We start from the raw sequence: 16,950 nt of genomic DNA, 5'->3' as shown, positions 1-16,950 counted from the left end.
AGAGGAGATTCTTCAAAGTGAGAAAAATCCCCCTTTAAACTGGTGCCCCTCCCTCCTTTGTTTCAGGTGACAACATAAAATGTTGTCTTTTTCCATCAATTTTAGTCCTACTGATAGTGGTCACCAGGACAAATAAAGTGGGTAAATCTCCCCAATGGGGACACAGACAACAACAAAAACTGGACACTTATAGCTGATTTCCGGCTCCCCTATCTCCCCTAACTGCTAAGTAACATGGACACTTAATATTGGTTGTCCAAAGATGAAATCCATTCAGGATCCACAAGAACGGTCTGCAGCAGTAACAATAGGGTTACTGTATGGGCACATAAGCAGTTAGATTAGTGGTTTTGTCGAACCTGGAACCAGGCCAACAAGGGGAGTCGGGAGATGATCTTAGGTGAGCTTCCTTAAGCGCAACTAAACCTAAAAATAAAATAATCAAATTTAATCCCCCAGATCCCTGATCGCAGTGGACCTTCCCTCGATTGGGTCCCACGCCGTCCTGGTATTCTTCTTCGTCCTGGAGCGGATAAAGCACCAGGCACTGCCATTTTCTTCTGGCTAAAGCCCCGTATCCCATACTCAGCAGGTGTAAGATTGTGTGAGGTAGCCTGCTGTAAAAGGGGAGTCTCACTGCGCAAACGTGGGATCGGCATCTCTTTCGCCTCAGTGTAGGAAAATGGCCCTTTCTGCCTGATCTCCAGCATGTGCAGAAGGAGCAGCCAGGAACTTCCCAGGATGCATGACGAAGGTGTCCTGGGAGGCTCTGCCGTGGCGGTCAAGACATAAAGGGGAGGTACTTCACCTTCTTCTTTTTTTTTTAAAGTTGCTTTAAAATAATAATAATATATAATAATAATAATAATAATAATAATAGAATATTTTTACTTTATATAAAAGGGTTGTCGACCCTTTTATGTAATCTAAAAACTTTGAGTTTAGGTCCGCTTTAACAGATACGGTCAAAAAGGAAATAAGTGCAGGATGGATTAGAGCAGAGTATCTGGAGACTTTAACCCTTTTGCTATAATTACTATATCCACAACTCACAGTACATTAGACTGGGGGTCAGGAGCAAGAATGCCTCTTACATTGCTGACCAGTGGGAAGGCTCCCACCATTACAGCTTGTTTGGAACGGTGGCACAGACTGTTTTTCCTGTTTATTAGGATAGTAAGAGATACCTGTTTGATGATGTTTTCCTGTCTATAGAGATTTTTAATTTCCTCGATCCGAATCATTTCCTTCTCTAACTCTGACAGTTCCATGTCCTCCATAGGGTGCATTCTGGCAGACACTGCACGATAAGACCTGATGGTACTCGTAGTGGATGGCCTTGAAGACACTTGGGAATGTTTAACCCCAACTTGCTGCTTCCCTCCAAACCCCTCAAAGGCTCCAAATCCACCATCTTCTCCCATCCGTGGGGCCTGGACCTGATTGGCTTGTTCCTGCTTAAAATTTTGGAGGGTCTCGCTGTCATATTGGAACTTTCTCTCCGGAGTCTCATCGGAATGCATTGATGGGACTTTAGGAATAGGGAGATGTTTGGAAGGGTCGAGCACAGACTGGATGACTTTTAGCTCCTCCACTAAACTTTTAATATTTTTTATTGTTTCCATCTTTAAATCACGAAGCTCTAAGATGGAGCGGTTCATAGCTGACTTCTGTTCGTAGATCTGTACAAAAGCACAAAAAAATGTATGAATCACTTATAAGGCTTCCATATGGTATGGTGGATAAAGGAAAAAAAGCAAAAGAGGCCACACTGTAGAATGTATTTAGCATTAAGGCAATCCTGAGTTTTCACTGTTCAGGGCACAGCGAATGGTTTGCTTATAAGCTGTATCCAGTTAGCTACAAAAATATGTCTTTACAGTGTCCCCTTGTATATGATGATTCACTGCCCTCATTCCAGGAATAAGAGAATCTCTAGAAGCCTCAGGAGCAAACCTATTGGCATTTTGTTTAGCTAGATAAGTTCCATACAAACCCCTTCCACAGTTTACACATTTCCTTTTACTACTTGCCATGTCAAATTCAGGTGTATTGCAAGTTATATGGCACCGATGGCGACAAAGTCCATAAAGACCAAGAATGGACATACTACAACACACTGCTAAAGACCTTCACCATTAGGACCGGTTTAGAAATAAATGCCCCCACTACTTACTGCTATGGACCATTTCAGGTACCAAAGGGCGACATATAGACCCTGGACTCAAACAGTGTACTTACAATACTCTCCAGCATTGTCAGCTCACTCCTCTTTTGCTCTGCATTGATACGCAGATGTTCAGGGACAGTATAGTCCTCAGCTGTCTTCAGTTTAAAGTCCCCCATGTTTTCTTTGGCATTTTTTATTGCCAGAACATCCTGAGGATCCTCATAGTCCTCACTGGGTTTAGTCTTGTATCTGGAGAGAAATATAAGGTTGTCTTTTTAATGTCACTGCAAAACTTTGGGATTGAAGATGTATCAGTATAATAAACCTGAATGCAAGACAATGGAAAAATGAACAGACCAAAGTGTTGAAAATAACATTTTACTTTGTAGTAAAAAAATAAATTCTTATAACAAATACCAAGGATTTTAGGATTTGTTTTGCGTAACAATGGGCACTGCAGTGGCCACATTGTCCTAAGGTGTAAAGTACTGTGCAGTGACTGCAATAGCCTGGTGGTAAAGTAGAGATGTTTGAATGAGTCTGCAGTGCCTGCAGTGTCCTGGCATTTGCAAACCATTTGTTGCCAAAAATATATAACTGCTATCATAACTCACAATTGATCCCATTCCTTCCTCCGTTGGGAAATCTTCGATTTTGCCTTTTCAGCCTTATCTATGATTTTGCGGATTCTTTCCACTTGCCCGTCAGACCTTTTCCATGCCCACTGCAAATTCTGTTGCTGGTCTCGATTTCGGGTCCCAAAATCAGGCTCTGGTACTGTACCTGCTGTTGTAACATTTCTGGCTCCTAGATCCGACTCTACTACTGCACCTGCATCACATAGCATATAACACAAAATAAGCAGCATTAGATATTGTTTCAAAATCATATGGAAAGGGAATGAAGTAAAAAGGGCAAGGGGAATATAGTATTAGGATTCGGAGGTAAGAGAAAACGATGTCAAAGAATTCACGGCTTCTATTGCGGGGCCAAGGATGGATAAATAGCACCACATCATGGCCATTTAAGATCGAAGATCATTACCGGGCAGAAGAAGAAAGAATGATGGCAGCCCCCAGCAAGAAAGGACGGATAGGTAAGTGCCACAGGTTTTAATTCCACTCAAGTGGATGATGGAGGTATATTGTTCAAAGGATCAATGTACTAAGAGTTCAGTTATCCTTTAAGCACTTTTCAGGCCCAAACAGGTTTACTAAAGGCACATTTTAGCCTTCTCTTCAGTTCTGCACAAATGTACAAACCCCCTCTTTTACTGATATCACTTATGCTGACTTTACTGCTGATAGCAAGTTTTTCACAATAGCCATTAGTAGTTCCAGAAGGTCTGATCGAACCATCTGTTATTTTCTAGCAAAAAGATGTCCACCACCATCTAGTATCTAGTCACTTCCTTCCCAGCCTGACTGTCCCTAACCCATCCCTTTCATTTATTTTGTATACATTTTTTGGCAATTACTATCAGAGGTTTGCAAGAAAATGCATCCTGCCTAGGAACACCTACTCATATAGACTGATGCTAACCCATCAAGGGATTTTGGCATTTGAAAAATTCTTCTTTGAGATCCAGCCAACTTCCTGCATTAAGGTTCAAGGTCCATAAGATAAGTACTGACACAAAGTGGTGTAATGTTTTCAAAAAGCTGTGTACAACAAACCTTGGCTGCATTGCATGAGAAGCACAAAAATCCAGAGATTTAATCACTGGATATAAATAAGAAAAATGGTATTAGTGTGTTGAATAGGTGGGGAGGGGAACAACCAAGGAAGAACAAGTGAATACAAAATACAAGGAGACTTAAACTTCTTCTGTAATAATTTAGTTTCCCCTTTATGCATTTTGTTTTTCAAATTTTTTAGAAACTATTGCCTACGGCTCCACTGCACAAGATGAAGACAAAGGTCTCATATCAGCAGGATGCAAGTGATCTCTGCATTACATGAATGTTATCTCACCTTAAGACTGTCTAGTCTGCACAGCAATTGACCAATACAAACAAATGCAATACCACAGCTAATATATGTAAGATGGGGAACATTTCACGATGCCCTCCCTCACCTGAATCCTGATTCTCCTTAGGAACATCCTCTTTCTGAAAGATGTCATAATGAGTGGGCCTTCGTTTACCGATCATTCTCTTAGCCTTGTAGTGTTTCTCTGAGAGTGACAGGAGTCTGTATGTGGCGACCTGGTGCTCAGTGCTGATAGCACGCACTGTCACGGTATCAAACTCAACATTATCCCGGAACCTGGCATAAAAAATGGTGATCAGTGGAAGAAACACACAAGCTCAAAGTGTAACTGTACCTTCGGTACTACTAGCCCTTCACCCAATCAGTGTTATACTTACCTATCCTCAAAACTCTTTTCTGTCTATTATTCAGCAAGTAAGCTGAACAGGCTGGAATCTCTGTTTATCTGCCCATCCCATTATTTGTTATTTGCTTCACCATCACCAAAACACACTAATGGTGCCCTATTCTGATATAGTGACCCTAGTTGCCCCTCTCCAAAAAGGCCTAATATGGGTAGAAGGTACTACACATTTCTTGGAATAGGCCTTGACTTATGAGGAAAAAGTCCTCACGTTTCTACCTTCAACACAATGAACCACCAATAAAGATGGATCCTTTTACTACCTTTTGTCTACCTCTCTATTTTTTAGTTAAAGTTTACACTATAAAGCATTCTCCTCCTAGATCCTTCCTCCAATCAGTCCCAGGTCTTATAATATGTCCAAAAGCCTCTTGAACATTTCTGCTTTGGTAGATCCAGTGTATGTTAACCCCTAAAGCTATGTACAGACTTCAAAATTCTGTCCCTGGAAATGATCTACATGATCGATTTCACAGTTTTGTACACACGGAGCTGTGTCATGGAGAGGGAAGGGTAAAGAACCCTTCTGTGTCTTCCACATTGAAAATGGCAGCAATCATCCCAGTCAGTCATTTAATGATCTGCCATGACAAAACGCTAAAGGACGTCAGGAGCAGGACACTGTACACACTTTCTCCCGAGATGATCACAATCTCTTGTTTCAGCCAACAATTATCTAGTATGTGTAATAAGCTTTACTCTCTTGTAGTCTGTTATACAGCTACTAATCTTATCTTGGCAGTCATTTAGTTGGTGAGACGTGTGTAAAATAATTATTCACAAATCTGGATATAACATATAGTTGTTAAAATATAAACTATCAAGAAGGTACAATTTCTAAACCTGTGTATCCATTTTTCTTCATTTGTGAAGGCCAAATTGTCCAGGTTGGTGAGAGCTTCACCTTAAAGTTAAGGTTTTTATAACTTCTGACATGTTACTCACTGGGCTTGCAATTTCTTTAATCCAATGTTGTGCTTCTCTTGCTCCCATGCCAGCTCCTTTAGCACAGTTCGCACACTCTCTGATTTCTGCCGCTCCATTTCTTCACGGATTCTGGGATCCATCTCAAACTCCTGCAGCATGGAAAAAATCAAAACAAACCCATAAGGACACTTACTAAGAAACTGCAACATTATTACCATCTCAGTAAGGCATCAAGACATGGTTGAGTTGGTTGAGACTTGTGAGATCTGTCTTATTATTAAAATTCATGTGAGCATTTTGAAAGCAGTAATGAAGCAGACATATCAAGGTGCATTCATGTATCTTGCATAAGTAGCTTCCAGAGTGCCCTAGGATTCAGGCTTTAAGGTTGCTTTGAATATGATAAGGTTACAACTAAACAGATCTGAAAGCTATTAGGGTTGAATAATAGAAAAAAAATCTATTTTAATACACATAAACATGTGTTGCCAAATTTAGAGGGAGTTTGACATCATCTACCTAGAAGGGCCTGGATAACTCCATTAGTAACTGTATGGCTGCAGAACTGCAGGCCTGGAGCATCCCAGATGGAATGGGTGGGCCAGGCACTTCTCCCTTTTCCAGGCCAGAAATTGAGAATGACTCTGGAGCACCTAACTGATAATAAAAGTGGGAAGTTGCAGCCTGAGGCAGGTGGACAGACTGTATGCAGCCTGTATGCTGGGGGAGCCTTGGAGGTCTCCCAAAGTTTAGGGGACCAGTGGGACCCCTTTCTCTGGAGAGTGTCAGAAAGAGAGACCAAATTGTGTGCTTTTTCTGTCATGCTGTGATGACTTTGAACCCCTGCAAGAGAAAGCCATAATTATTGCTTTGTATTATCGGTTTTTGCAAATAAAAGTGGGCAAAGTGCCCTGAAATTTGAACTGAAACCTGAAAAGCCTCCCTTTCCCCAGTGAGAACATTGGAAGCTAATTACTAACACTATATTGTGTAGTTCAGCAGTATAGTGTGGGATACCAGTGGCTCAAGGATACATACCACTCTTCCTAGCTGCATGTGAGTTGGCAAATTAGCATTCAGTCTCAGAAGTTCCTGAAACTCTTTTTTCATCTGGGCCAGCTCCTTACGCTTCCTGGCCTTCTTCTCCTCAGCTTCTTTCATAAGGAGATCGTGCTGGCGCTTCTGGGTGGCATTCTCTATGCTGGAGAGGAAGAAGAGGGGTTGTAAGACCTGTGTTATAATCCGAATTATGTCCCGATGATCTAGCAGCCTTGGAGGCCTCTGAGAAACCTTAGGACTCATTTTCAAGCCTGGTAGCAGCCCAAAGATCCAGTAGTTCTGTCACTGGTGGACTAAATGACCATACCTAGCCTCTTATTATTATCATCATTATTATTATTATTATTATTATTATTATTATTATTAATAATATTAAATGGGATTTGTATAGCCCCAATAAATAACTCAGCGCTGTACAATTAAATAGGGGTTGCAAAGAAGAGACAGATACAGACAGTGACACAGGAGGAGCAAAGGACCCTGCCCCAAAGAGCTTACAATCTAGGAAGTTGTGGAATTATCGCACAATAGGAGGGGAGACTAGTCTCTTAGATTGTAAGCTGTGTCACTGTTTGTATCTGTCTGTCATTTGCAACCCCTATTTAATGTACAGCGCTGCGTAATACGTGGGTGTGTTGGTGCCATATAAATACTATTTTGTATTATTATAGGCAAGCATCCCAGGCTGTAAGGTAGCCCTTGTGCTTCCTGTTTAAAATTAAAGCCCAACTCTAAAAAAACACTTAACAAAGTGGAATAGACCATTGTTAAAGCATATGTACCTATGTTGGGATTTTTCCTTTTCACATTTCATGGTAGATCTAAAATACAAGTATAGAAGGTACTAAAACCCTAACAGAGGTTCTAACAATTCATACGTTTAAAACTAAAACTTAAAAGGAACAGTGGCCAAGCATGTGTAGACATGAATACAGCAGTTTTAGTAAAGACAAAAAATGTACCCCATTATGTCCCAAATCATTATCATGTTAAACTTACCTATAAGCATTGGGATCCTCAATATCCTCTGCATGTTTTTCTACCTCCTTATTAGTCTAGAAGACAAAACAGATGGAGTAACAAGATTCATAGACAATCATTTTTAATGACGGTTGCATGATTATATAATGAAGCAGACAAGTAGTATATAGAACAATAGGTTAATGGGAACTGTTAGGGGTGAATATGTCATTAGTTTGTCTGTGTGTGCATCTGTATGTCTTTCTGGTATGCTTTCATTTTCTTGCTGGCCAGCAAACCTATCTCTCTGTCCACTATTACTTCTGCAGGCAGACTAAGGCATTGTTCACACTAACATCCAGCATTATCACCTTGCCTGGATTACAGAGTGTGAGATGCATGCAGCTGAATAACCTAGGTGAGCCAGAGCTGCAGTTAAACAAAGTATTTTTGTTTCTTTAAATATAACTATTTTTTGATATGTATATTAAGTAGACTGTAAGCTATTCTGTAATGAGTTATGTTTCATTTGTAACATTTGTTTTGGAAATGTAAACTGTGTGTATCCCTTTAAGGTTGTGATACTGAGTTTTGTGTACTTAAAGTACCTGTGCAATGTGCTAGGAGTCTATCTTCAGTTCAGAGTGTTAGCTGGACATTGGGGGAGCTACTTGCTGCCAAGGTAGTTGCAACACCCATGAAGATAATTTAATTTTGCTTTATTTTTGCTCAAAACAAATATGAGCATTGCTTTTGCCAAAAACTGAATTTAGACATACATACATACATACATACATCCACATCTCAACCAGGTTAGGTCAGTCGACAATACAAAAATACAAAGCAATTGGGCATACTTTTTTAGGTGTATGGGATACAAGAGGTATATTCTCCAATCCTAATTTATCCCCCATGTGTGGTCATGTCTACTTGTCCTGGAGTCACCCAGCCATATTGTGTCTGAGAACACACAAGACACCTATACACTAGATGTTGAACCAAGCACAGCCGTCCTTTTTGATTTCCCGCCATATCTCCCCATTCCTTAGCCTATTTCAGGCTTTTACAACCAGGGCTACTGCAGAGGTTGCTACGAGTTCCTAGAGTAATAACAGATTGATCTCCCATCTACAATGACTACCGTGTAAGATGTATTTCTCCACTAACCACAAACGTAAGAGGGCATAATAACATTGACCACCAATGTAATGGGGCATTTTGCCACTGACCACAATTGTATGTTGGTATTTCCTTTTTGACTACTAATGTTAGGAGACCTTTTACAAAGAATGTGGTACCTAGGCCAGGGTTAGATTTGTGGGATATTCTAGAAAATATAGGGACAATTATCTGGGAATATGCTAACTTGGTATGGGATGGTGAGTATTAGAATTATTCCAAAAGAGGTCAGAAACAGTTATCCTTCTAAATTCCAATCTAGGGTCACTGATACCCTGATATTAATGAAAGGATGTGGCGGGAATGTTGTGGAAAAGATGGAGTTCAGTTAGACATACCCTCGGAGATGGGATTTTTGCTTTCTTGACTTTCAGGTCACGTTCGATATCCTCCATGGAAAGGATGCTGAAGGTGAAGATGTTGCCGTCAGCTCCACACGTTACCAGGTACTGGTTGTCTTAGCTGGTGCTCATGGCTTGAATGCTGCCATATTGAGTGTCATGAAATCCAAGGGACCAATAACTGCGCATGGAAGTGAGTAAGGTATCATTGGGTTGGAGAGGATAAACACGAACTGCCCCATCCTTCATCCCACAGAACAGCAGCTTCTTGTTTGAACTATGTAGAAATAAGACAGAGCCAAGGTTGGAAGACACCACACATCATACAATGTAAACCAACCCCATTATTTTTACCATGCGCATGTTATTTATCAATTTGACACACGTATTTTTTAGAGCAGTGTTTGAGTATGTGTGTGTGGGGGCCGTTTTAATGGTTAAAATGGGCTGCTGAGTAAAGGGAAGGGGATTCTTAGGGAAATGTATTGCTTTACATCCCATGGGTAAGCACATAAAGCACACATTTGCAGACAAGAGACTTCCCTCAAAGTAGTGTGAAGCCTGCAGCAAGATTCAACAATATGTTGCTGGAAAGGAAGTCAACCCTTCCTGTCTGTTTTGCCTCCTGCAGATTCCTAGGGGGGCTGCCATCATAGTAATGAGCCATATAAATGTGTGAAGGGCATGGCTTACTACCCAACAGTCAGAACACCCAGCATTTTGTTGTGACAGAAAGCTTTTTAAGGTTCCTACATGCATGTACATATCTAGGTACCCATACTTCATACTTGCTGCAGTTACGGGTTTTTTTCCCATGACAGAGATCTTTTAAGAGGACGCACACTAAGTTAGTTCCCCACATTCACTGAGCACCTGAAATGAATCCTGTTGATGGGGTTGGTGCTGGTGTTTTCGATAGGCAGGGCACTTATTGGTTCATCCGTCCTTGTTAAAGGGTCAGTTTGGTCTTCACTTTTGGAGAACTCACAAAGATAGAGAAAGCCAGAGTCATAGCCATCCTGCAGAAAGAAGGGAAAAAATATTGATGATTTCTGTCTGTTAGAATACATCTGGGTCACAGAACAATAAGCTGGTATTGAGCTCCATGTACCATGGAGAGCCAGAATTTTCCAGGAGAAGCATAGAAGCCACAAAGTATGGGGCTGGGATCTTTAGGGACATAAAGTTCTGGAAGCTTCTCCTCTTCATCGTCATATGGCTCCTGCAACTCTTCCTCAGTCAGTTCCATTCCTTGTTCTTTCTGTTGCTGAACCCAGGTCTGGTGCTCCTTCAGTTTCTGGTCTTTCTTCTTCCGTATGATGGCCAGCTGTTCTTCTCTCTGGAAATCACATAGGAACAAAAAATGAATGCTGAGTACAAATAGTGAGCTTCAAAAGACAGAAACAAACAGGACATGGGTTAGATCACCAGGTGAAATTAAGGGAAAAATCTTGGAAAAGTATAACTAATGCTGCCATGACATTGGAGGGCAGGCACTGATGTTGGATGAGAAGCCCTGGATCACTATTAGGCATCCACTTCATCCCAAAGGTGTTCAGTAGGGTTGAGGTCAGGGCTTAGGGCAGGAGACTCGAGTTCCTTTACATCAAACTGATCGCACCATGTCTTTATAAGCTGTCTTTGTTCACAGGGGTATAATTGTGCTGGAACAGAAGAGAGACTTCCCTAAACTATTTTCACAAGGTTGGAAGACCACACCTACCAAATCGGTTTGCATGCTGCATTCTGAGCAGGACACCTTACTGCTAACACCTGAATTTATTACCTTTGTCCATACAGACAGATGTGTTGGTGTCCACATACTTTATTTAGGCCATATTGTGTGTATTTCTGTCAGTAGCTAATAGCCTGAATTTTACATATAAACCTGCACACTGTGCACATATAGCATGGAAGAATTCTTTGTCACATTGGCTAACCTTCCGACATCACCTTAGCCTTGAATTCAAATTGGCGCTCATACCTCAATCTTTGACTTGATGCTGCTAAATCGGAAGTAACGTAAAGGAAGATTAGAGATCTCGTAAGTAGAAACCAGATCATTTTTTTGAGCCGATGGGACTGGAATCTCTACAGCGAATCCATTCTCACACAGAACCAGCAATGAGTTTTCTTCCTGCCAAAAACAAAAAAAGGCTTAATTGCTGCAGACATATACAAAGTTCATGCAGGAAATTCTAAGGGATGTAAAGCATCAGGACCAATAATATTTATGCATGCAGACTTTAGTAGAACATTCTTTGTTCATACTGTTTTTCACATCATCACATATACAGTCAGAAAGCCTGTAGGCTAATATGCTCTCCAAGGTGCTGAAACTGTACATATGTAATATATATATATATATATATATATATATTAATTGAAAGCAAGCAGAATTCATTTTTAATTTACTAAAGAGAGCATTTTATGTTTACATGTTAGCTTAACCTCATTCACACCCACTTGAAAAATAAATTGGTATACACACGCACCAAGGTGTTTTTTTTTCAGTTGTAGTTTGTTTAGTTTGAAATGCTATATGGAAACCTAAAAAAGCACTAGAAGAGATGGTGTCATGTTTCTAGAACTAAAGTGAGAACAGAAAAGGGACACACAAAAATAAAAAGCTATAAAACTTCATTCTATGTTTACTGCTGGCCTCCTAAACACGTAACCTAGGCACTGGCTGGTGGGTGTTTTTATGCTCTGATCCCAACTTCATCCAAAACAAAATGAAAACCTTACTTCACACAGACATGACTGCACATATGTGACTTGGCACCACCCACAGATGTATGCAGCCCCTTTGCACCCCGGGCAACTTACATGTAATGCAGGAGACCAGTGCAATTCCTTAATCGGTCCTGGAACGCGGATAAATCCAATAGGCTCATAAGTGTCTCCAACGGCAAAGAAGAAAACAGTTTTGTCTGTGCTCTATTGAGTGAAAACATTACAGATATCGGTTTCAGACAAGGAAAATAGATATACATTTTTTTTTTTATCAAGTTTTTTAGGACTTGACTGGCTATTGCATTTATTTAGCAAAAGCTCCTTCCCTGCAAGTTTTGAAGGGGGTTACTTACTTATAGCTGGGAAATAATGGGCTGCATTACCTGCTGGGTTATAGCATTCTTCATAATGTAGGATAAACTTTATGGTTTAAGGTTTGTAGACTGCCAACCATGGGCATAATAAGTCATTGCCTTTTTGTATAAAATCCTCCACTCTTCTGGGAAGATTTTCCATAACATATAGTGAATCCATTGTACCTATTTGTGAGGTCATGTTGAAAGATGAATGGGATGACCTGGCTCAAAATCAGAATTAATTTTCTTTAATAAGCTGTTCAGTAGGGTGTAGGTCAAGGCCATCTGCACTTGAGTTCCTCCACACCAAACAGGTGACCCCATGTCTTTATGGAGCTGGCTTTGTATACAGGGAACAGTCATGGAGGAACAGAAAAGGGCATTCATCAAACTGTGACCACAATGTTGGAAAAGCACGATTGTCTGCAATGTCTTTGTATGTTGTAGTATTAACAGGATCCTTTACAGGAGACACCTGAACTCAATAATTGAGGTAGGAGGATCCACATACTTGTGGCTAAATACGTAGGTGTGATGGCCAGTTGTCCACAAACTGTTGGCCATGTTGTGTACACATGTAGTATCACATATAGTTACAGATGAATGGGGAGCTCATGATTCTTAGTGCAAATAATAGGCAGCGGTTTTGGATACCTGGAAACTCAGGGCAAAAGCACTAGTAAACTTCCAGTGAATTTGTAGCCCCTTTAAAGATGCAAATCATTAGACATAATGTAAAGAATCTTAAGATAGTGTCCGAGGAGTCCTGAAATTTGGGTAACTTATATTTGGAAATGGCAACTTTAGGCTGCATGCTAGCATCCCCAGCAGACTCTAATGACACTTTACAGCAGTGCTTCTTAACCAAGTTTCCTTCATAGGTTGCTAGTGGTCTATCTGGCTATCTGTAAGGGTGACATTCTTCCCAATGGCCAGCAATTTGAGAGGCAAATTTTCTACTGACCACCACACTAATGTACAGTGGGCTGAGGATATAGTAATTAAAGTAAGGGTTCTCTGAAGACCTGAAAGTTATTTCAAGGGATCCTCCAGGTTTAGAAGGTTGAGAAAATCTGCTCTACTTATTCTTTCCACAGCAGCTACATAACATGAAATGCAGAGAGGTACAGAGGACCTGAGCCAGCAGAATGTGCCACTAGAGACTTTCACAATAGGACTGTGACATCTAAGATGAAAGGGGGCTTTGTTACAGAACTGACTCTTTGTGGAATAGGGATTGGTTACATATCTCAGCACTTATTAAAAGGAAATACAGAGCAAGTACCTATTTGAAATACTGGACTTTTCTGTGCTATAATCTGTATTTTTTAGGGAAATGAACTGATGATGAACCTAAAAATAAACTTTACCCCGGTAGCGAGGATCTCCCCATTGCGCTCATACGCTAGACATGTGACAGGTGCATTATGTGGTTTGAAGGCTTGTTTTAGACTTATTCCAGCATCCTGTGTTCCTCTACGCCCAGCCAACAGTCTCATCCCAGAAGAGTTATAAACCTCCAAGATGCGCACAACACCGTCCTCAAATCCTGCTGCAAATAATCCTCCTTTAGGGTTGACCTGCGGAAAACAAGAGATGGGATATAGTACACAGTGCCAGGTAATCACCACCTCCACCAATCAGGGCACGTGTCTGTGTGAGATGAAGACTGGCTACATACCATGCGGGGGGCCCAGATCAGCGATGTTCCTCCTTGTTTAAACTTCATTTCCACTAAAGGAAACTTCCCAGCAAAGTCATAAATCCTCACTGATCCTAAACAAGTCCATATTCACAACCAGAAGCAGAATTGTAGGTGAGGAAAATAGAGACAAAAAAATGCAGATCAGTATTTATTTTGCAAGCAAAGAAAGTATTTGAATCTGACTTGGTATCAGCTTATTGCAGTCCTGATACAGCGGATTTCACACTGAGGGAGAGGGAAGACGCAGAAAGAGAAATCACTTGTACTGCAGTGCAAGGAGCATGCTGTCATGAAAAGAAAGCAGAGGTATGAGCACACTGCTGCTTCTCCCTTTAGTGTCCTGTCACATGCAGGGGGAAGGATAAGAGTTATTAAACCACAGATGAGGAACTACAACCCCCTTGCCCTGCCAAACAGTACTTTGCTGCATAGTAAAGGTATTTATTAACAGAAATATAAATAATTTGAAAAGCCCCTTTTATGTATTTTATCTCAGCATTTAGCTGTTCACCAGGAATTCAGCTTTAACTTACACCTACAAATTTGGATTTTCCAGGCAGGATGTCTGTGTGAATAGTTGGTTTACTACTTGTTAGCTCTTTAATATGAAATGGTAAAAATTGGTGGTGGTCTGTCTAAAACTCTAGAGAAAGGGTTTGCACAGACACTGAATTTAACATATTCATGGTTCCTCCATGGTAAAGCGATAAACTGAATATTCCCCACTGGCCTAGAGTGGAATTTCATGCAACACAACATGCAAATAAGATCGCTAAAGGCAATAAACTGTATAATATTTTTTGCTAAATTACTTAAAGCTGAACTTTAAATATTCAGCAAAGAGAAACATATTAGAGCTGTACAAACTTTCAAAAGATCTGTATACAATATCTGTCTGTCAAGTCCTAAGAGGCTGCAGATACTAAGACCTTTAAGGAGTTGTAAATTTTTGTCAAACTTATTAAAATAAAAAGCAAAAATATAACATGAAACAAAACTAATTGCACAAGAATGTAAGGCAGATTTATTGATGACATGTATGTATAGGTGCGGACTGAACTTACGATCTAAAGATGTAGTCGCCATGAGGTACGTGGAAGGTGAGGCATCCAATGCATTGATCTTCCCAGAATGGAAAGAGAATAGCTGTTCTGGGTCCTGAGTCTGCAGGAAGAATATGAAGAAGAGCCAGTGAAAAAATCAAACAACATGACACAGGAAGATTATATCATCTGTCACAAATCATCACTTTGTGTCCTTCCTTTATACTGAGAAGAGTTGTGCCAATATAGAGGTGGGGGAGATCTCTGTAAAATGGAGCCAATGTGAAGTGGCGTGGGGGCCGTGCAATCTTTCCTAAAGAGACCCTGTCACCAGACTATTCATTTCAATAACAATCTTCCTATAAAGTTTTATGTGCATTTAACATATTTTAGGCATTATCTGTATAAGCCACCCTTATGTAGACATCCAAAAGCTGAGACCCTTGCAGGGTGAAAACATCTTTGATGTGATGTTGGAAGCCCCAGCAGACTCAGCTATCACTCTGTAGTATTTCTCTTTGCTCCTACCCTGACACCTACCTAAAGGGCTATCTAGGCAGTGAAGTCGAGAGGCAGACAAGCTAGGCCAGCACAGACAGTAACAGGACAGTATCATAAAAGCAAAAGGCTTTTAGCCTTTTAGCTTGCAAGCAGGGGTGCTGTAGTAGAAAATTTCAATGGCTTACACAAAGTAAAGTTCAAAATTTAGAAAACAGTGTCACAGACAAACAATAGCGGTTCTTCTCATCCTGTACATTACTATGTATTAATATCATTCATTGTGATCAAAAACATATATCCACCATGCATTTCAGAAAACAACTGGTGTTAATGTTAAAAAAATACCAAATATAACATAATTTTGTTACTGCTTTTAGAATATTTTCTAAATGACCTATTTCAATGCACAGGCTACTTTTATAAAGCACAACCAGGCTTATGAGAAAGGAAAATGTAATCAGAAATAGTCCAAATTTAACTAAATAGTGCTCATTGTCCTTAACATTCCACATAAGCTATTAAAGAGTCAGAAAAACAATGTGTAAAAAAACATTACTATATTTGAAAAGGAAAGGTCCAGCTTCCAGATTCCACCACTGGGATCCTGCAAATTAAAAAAAAAAATTAATTAAAGGAAGATCAAAGTGTGCAAAATATAATATATACATGTATATATGTACATTATTGCAACATGTACTATAAATATATTTTAATAAAATTAAAGTTTCGTTTTTATCTTACATTAAAACCAGCCATCAAATCTACTCCTGGCACTAGGTAGTTTCTATAGGGTGTATCCTGCTTAGATTCTGAATACGTATTTTATTCCTGCAACATGGCTCTTTTTCCTGATTGTCTCTACATGTCAGTATACATCCCACTATAAAAATACCAGCCCATAGACCTTGATGACTCTGGTATACCTGAGCAAACCACACAGGCGAGTCGTTTTCTTTTGTCTTCACCATAAAGCGAAGATTGACGTTCTTCCCAACCTGCAGCTCATTCATTGGCTCCATCTCCAGGACCCCAGTGTCATCGATGGTGTCGGCAGTGTCCACAGTCTCAAAATCCCAGACCTTACAGAAGAAAATGGATAAAAAAGAGAAGAAGTCAGAACCATGCTGTTAGAATTTATGCAGTGAAATTCCAAAAAATATATTATGTACTCACCCTAACATATCCATCGGCTCCAATGGTGATAAGCTCGCCTTCATCCAGAACAAACTGGTTAATAGAGCCACTATGGCATGGCCTGCGGCCTCTTCTGCAAATCTCAACCTTGATGAGACCTCCTTCCCATAGAAGCATGTTTCCCCATTCTGATCCAGATATTACCTTAAAGATTGAAGGTTAGTGGGGTTGAGGTTGCACCCATTACAATACCCTACATCCATTCAAATCACAGTGTGTTGTTTTTCTGCTTGGAATAAATTCTTTCTCTTGTTACTTGTCTTTCATTATCTTCGTTATCTTATGTGAAATTCATAACCTTTTGTCTTTAAATATTATTATTAATGCTTCATCGCCTATTCACATACAAAACTGCTTCCTTATTTAAAATTTCAAACTAAATGT

At 40.1% G+C, this 16,950-nt stretch overlaps 1 protein-coding gene across 1 annotated transcript in view; it reads right to left on the bottom strand.

Annotated features, from left to right (window-relative positions):
* The window catches only part of CFAP44 (cilia and flagella associated protein 44), a gene marked incomplete in the record, with an annotated part of 39,396 nt that overhangs the window by 11,751 nt on the left and 10,695 nt on the right, over positions 1-16,950 (bottom strand). The window contains 18 exon segments of the mRNA XM_072398428.1: positions 1,188-1,682; positions 2,242-2,419; positions 2,785-3,001; positions 4,248-4,438; positions 5,511-5,641; positions 6,531-6,693; positions 7,551-7,606; positions 9,029-9,308; positions 9,905-10,050; positions 10,143-10,370; positions 11,016-11,168; positions 11,861-11,971; positions 13,494-13,703; positions 13,805-13,899; positions 14,893-14,992; positions 15,929-15,976; positions 16,296-16,451; positions 16,546-16,710. Coding sequence (XP_072254529.1) covers positions 1,188-1,682; positions 2,242-2,419; positions 2,785-3,001; positions 4,248-4,438; positions 5,511-5,641; positions 6,531-6,693; positions 7,551-7,606; positions 9,029-9,308; positions 9,905-10,050; positions 10,143-10,370; positions 11,016-11,168; positions 11,861-11,971; positions 13,494-13,703; positions 13,805-13,899; positions 14,893-14,992; positions 15,929-15,976; positions 16,296-16,451; positions 16,546-16,710 — 3,123 coding nt within the window.

The sequence above is a fragment of the Pyxicephalus adspersus genome, chromosome 1 (genome assembly GCF_032062135.1).
Source record: "Pyxicephalus adspersus chromosome 1, UCB_Pads_2.0, whole genome shotgun sequence".
Classification (NCBI taxonomy): Eukaryota; Metazoa; Chordata; class Amphibia; order Anura; family Pyxicephalidae; genus Pyxicephalus; species Pyxicephalus adspersus.
This window is presented reverse-complemented; position numbering and strand designations above follow the sequence as displayed.